The sequence below is a fragment of the Vigna radiata genome, unplaced genomic scaffold (genome assembly GCF_000741045.1).
Source record: "Vigna radiata var. radiata cultivar VC1973A unplaced genomic scaffold, Vradiata_ver6 scaffold_169, whole genome shotgun sequence".
Classification (NCBI taxonomy): domain Eukaryota; kingdom Viridiplantae; phylum Streptophyta; class Magnoliopsida; order Fabales; family Fabaceae; genus Vigna; species Vigna radiata.
Window position 1 is genome coordinate 503,572 of NW_014542363.1, and position 4,637 is coordinate 508,208.

The following is a 4,637-nucleotide window of genomic DNA, read 5'->3' on the forward strand; positions in this document are numbered from 1 at the left end:
TCTTGTTATATAATAAACACTGTTATCGCTCTTGCAATTCTCTCTCATATATGCTATGTTTAGGCCTCATCCAATTTCTTCCGTCTATTTACTTTCCTTCCTTCTTTTTTTTTCCTCTGTTTAGATCTATTCCCTCTTCCTTCTCTCCAATTCAACCACTCCACCGTTCCAAACAAAAATGTCCATTCCTTCGTTTTAATTCTCTAGATTTCTTTTACCAATTATTTATTATTCTCATTCTTGTTATCATTATCATACACATAGTTATCGAAAAATAAAAGATACACTATAACAACTACAAAAAGTTATCTAATCTCTTTAAATTTAAAATAAATTAAAAAAACTACCAATTAACACAAGACATATCATTAACGTTTTTTTTAAAAAAAAAAATCTAATTGAGACATTTTTTTAAGAGTTGGAGCAATTGAAACAAAGACTTTAATAAAGATTAACTTGAAACTTTCCAACAAAATAGAGATCAAACAAATAATTAAACCTACTTTTCAACACTACACACAGTAACACGTAGGTTCTAGCTACACTAAATCTTGATGACTATTGAGTTTTCAAAATTGATCACCAATTTAGGAGAACAATGTCATGCTTAATACATGTATAAGTAGGAACCTCATTGCTTTTATAAATGGCAAATTTATGACGAGAAATCCAGTAAAAACAGTGAGTGAGTGGAAACAACGTCTCATGCCGAAACAACCTCTCGCAAATAAAACCAAAAGAGGAGAAAAATGAAAAGTTTTACATGAAAAGAAAGAAACTAAAGTATCTAGATAAGCTCTTTTGCTGCAGCAATAACGGCTTCTTTTGTGATGCCGAATTCTTTGTATATTTTTCCGGCTGGAGCACTTGCTCCAAAACGATCAATACCTATGGCTTTTCCCTTGGCTCCAACGATTTTCTCCCACCCAAATGTTGATCCTGCCTCGATGCTAACTCTGGCTGACACAGCAACAGGCAAAACACTCTCCTTGTATGCTTCTGACTGCTCATCAAAAAGTTCCCAAGAAACAAGAGAAACAACTCTAACACTTTTCCCCTCCTTCCTTAGGTCCTCAGCAGCTTTGGCAGCAATTTCCAACTCTGAACCAGTTCCAATCAAAATGACATCAGGCTTGTTGCCAGTGGAGTTGTCTGAAATGGTGTAACCACCCTTTTCAACGCCTTCAATAGAAGATCCAGGAAGATTGGGTAGTTTCTGCCGGGAAAGGGCAAGGATGGATGGTCTCTTCCGGTTGAGCACTGCAACTTTGTATGCCCCAGCTGTTTCATTACCATCGGCAGGACGAAGCATCAAAATGTTTGGCATTGCGCGGAAGCTTGCCAGGTGCTCTATAGGTTGGTGGGTTGGACCATCCTCTCCAAGTCCTATTGAATCGTGAGTCATGACATAAATAACCCCAGCCTCAGATAGCGCAGAAAGCCTTATGGCACCTCTCATGTAATCAGTGAAAACAAAGAAAGTAGCACAGTATGGTATCAGTCCAGGGCTGTGAAGAGCAATGCCGTTGCAGATTGCTCCCATTCCATGTTCTCTAACACCAAATCTAACGTTACGTTCTCCTGGACTATCCTTTTGGAAGTCCCCAAATATTTTTAGCAAGGTCATGTTGGAAGAAGCAAGATCTGCACTACCCCCTAGCAGACCCGGAAGAACCTTTGCAAGGGCATTAAGGTTTTGCTGAGATAGATTTCTGGTGGCATCAGCTGGGCTCTCTGGAGTGTATGTCTGATATCAAATTGAAAAGGAAATTGATTTATAATTCCAGACACAATTCACTGGAAATGAGTTTTTATTGCCACTTTTGAATGCAGATATGTGAAAAAGAAATTAAATAACAGGATACCAAACCGTGATACTCATTAACGTCAGAGTCATAATCAATCTTGCACATTTCATTATCTTAAAAGCTGTCTCTACATAAAGATGAAGAACAAACAATCCACAAGTTCAAAAATTACTAACCGGAAGTGCTTTCTCCCATCCAGCAGGCAATTCACCATTGATTATAGATTTTAGTTCTGCGGCTTCTTCCTTGTATTTCCTTTCATACTCAGCAAACTTAATATTCCACTCAGCTTCAAGTGCAGCACCCTCAGGGATGTGGCGACTCCAATGCCTGTAGATAAACAAGCAATTCATATTCAGTATCATTTGCATACTCAGGACTGTAGCAGGTAAAAATAAATCTCTAAACCCATCATTCATACTTTTTGACATCCTCAGGCACATGGAATGGCTCATATGGCCATCCAAGGTTCTTCCTTGTGGCATCAACTTCTTTGGCACCCAGTGCACTTCCGTGCACACTGTAGGAGTTAGCTTTGTTGGGAGAACCATAGCCAATGGTTGTTGTGACCTGTTACATAGAACTAATCAATATACGACTAACCAGTAACGCTTGATAAACTGTCCGTAATTTACTGCATTAGTTTCATTCATATACTCCAGATTCTCAAATTAGGTACAATACAATTGAGTCCTAAGTAACAAAAATCAAGTTTGTAACATTAGCTTAAAACATTCCCGTAAAAAATTGGCAGATTATGATTGTTATAATAAAAACAAGTTAGACATCTATGTTGCCCATTACACTAACCTTGATCAGTGTGGGTTTGTCTTTGACAGATTTTGCTTCCTCAATGGCAGCACGAATATCCTCATAGCCATTATTTCCATTCTTCACCCAAATAACATGCCACCCAAGTCCCTCAAAACGAGTATCAACACTCTCGGTGAATGCAATCTCAGTGTTACCATCAATAGAAATGTGATTGTCATCATAAAATGCTATCAACTTCCCCAGTCCCCAGTGGCCAGCAAGTGAGCATGCCTCATTTGCAATACCCTCCATTTGACAACCATCACCCAGAATAACATATCTGCATAAAACAGCCACCATTAGCAAATCGTCACATAATTAAAGCCTTATAAGTTGCATAAGATTTAGCTATTTTACGTGTAATGATCAACAATCTCATTATCAGGTTTGTTGAATCTGGCAGCCAAGTGCTTCTCCGCAAGGGCCAAGCCAACAGCATTGGCAATCCCCTGACCAAGAGGACCTACAAAAATTGGAAATAGTAAGTGGTTAACTAAGCAGAATCAAAAAGAAAAAAGAATCACTATTCTAGAGCACAAACTCAAACTCATATCAAACCTGTTGTAACTTCAACTCCAGGAGTTTCAAAATTCTCTGGGTGTCCCGGGGTTCTGCTCCCCCATTGTCGAAATTCCCTCAAATCCTCTTCCTAAAAAGTCAAAACACCGTCAACCGAAACAATTTCACTTCAGTAAGGATCACAATATAAACAAAACTCATCCAGTCATCACACTTCCCACAAACAGATAAAAAACCAACTCGGACTGAAAAACAAGCACAACCCCGTTACAAAAAGGAAAAGAAAAACTTCCTTTACAAACTAGCTTTCCTAGATCTGCTTGTGCCCACTAAAACCCCATAACAAAACCTAAATTACCCTACACAGTTATATCACAAATCTTTTAGATAAACCTCTAAAAGAATTAGAATGACTGGTAGACGACAATCTGTGATTTGATAAAACATTTTATTGTAGAGATTACAAATGAAAAACTGTCATCTCAGTTAATTGGCCAGAATCTGATACGTCTCATTGGCTGAATATCATGAAGCTTGGAATTATGGATGGATTGAATACTACACAATAAAAAGGAATTGGTCTACGGTCAATTCAGTAACAAAAAGAATATGAAAGTCTACATATAAGTTTCTATCTCTATCCCACCTCGTGAAAGTAAAAATCAGTCTTTAGAATTAGCTTTCCCAAAAGCATAAAACTTTAACGGATCCGATCCACCCCATATGGATTCCCAAATTCCCCATTCCTACCTTGACACTATCGAAGCCAGCTAGGTGAAGCAAAGCGTACTGAAGCATGCACCCGTGACCCGCGGACAAAACAAAGCGATCCCGGTTGAACCACTTAGGATTTTTCGGGTTGTACTTCATGACCTCGTCGTAGAGCACGTGACCCATTGGGGCGCATCCCATGGGGAGACCCGGGTGGCCGGAATTCGCCTTCTCGACGGCGTCGATGGCGAGGAAGCGGATCGTGTTGACGGACTTTTCTACCAGCGTGACGTCCGAGGTGGCCTTCTCGACGGTCTTAACAGGAACGGAGGCACGCACATGGGCGGCGCGGCGGCGGAGGGAGAGGGGGGCCGTGGAAGGGGAGGGGCGGAGTGACGGGGAGACGCGGAGAGAGGGCTGGTGGGAGGAGGTGAGAGGGGTGGGGCGGAGGAGAGCTTGGGAGAGCGAGAGAGAAGAAGAGGAAGCCATGGTTTTCACTGAAAGAGAATGGCTGGTAGGAGGAGACAAGGGAGTTTTCTGATGTTTACGAATCTGTTTATAAAGTTGCTTCCTTTCACCTACCCCTTTTTGTTAGATATATTAACTGTGTATTAAATAGAAAAGAGTTTTCTATTTATAATAGAAAAAATATTAGTTATGTTAAAAATATAAATAGAAAATAATAACGTATTAATTAAAAGATAAAAATAAAAGATAAATATAAAATAAAAATAATATATGTGATAATTTTAAACAATTATTTAAATTAATCAGTTCCAATTATCT

General features: G+C 39.3%; 1 protein-coding gene across 1 annotated transcript; it reads right to left on the reverse strand.

Annotated features, from left to right (window-relative positions):
• Positions 1 to 558: 558 nt before the first annotated feature.
• On the reverse strand, positions 559 to 4,417 carry LOC106779858 (transketolase, chloroplastic). Its single transcript, XM_014668069.2, has 7 exons — positions 3,891 to 4,417; positions 3,180 to 3,270; positions 2,979 to 3,084; positions 2,619 to 2,901; positions 2,230 to 2,378; positions 1,985 to 2,138; positions 559 to 1,747 (listed from the first exon to the last, which is right to left on the reverse strand). Exons 1-7 carry the CDS (start codon positions 4,338 to 4,340, stop codon positions 788 to 790), a joined length of 2,193 nt encoding a protein of 730 aa, XP_014523555.1. The 5' UTR covers positions 4,341 to 4,417; the 3' UTR covers positions 559 to 787.
• Between the last annotated feature and the right edge of the window lie 220 nt (positions 4,418 to 4,637).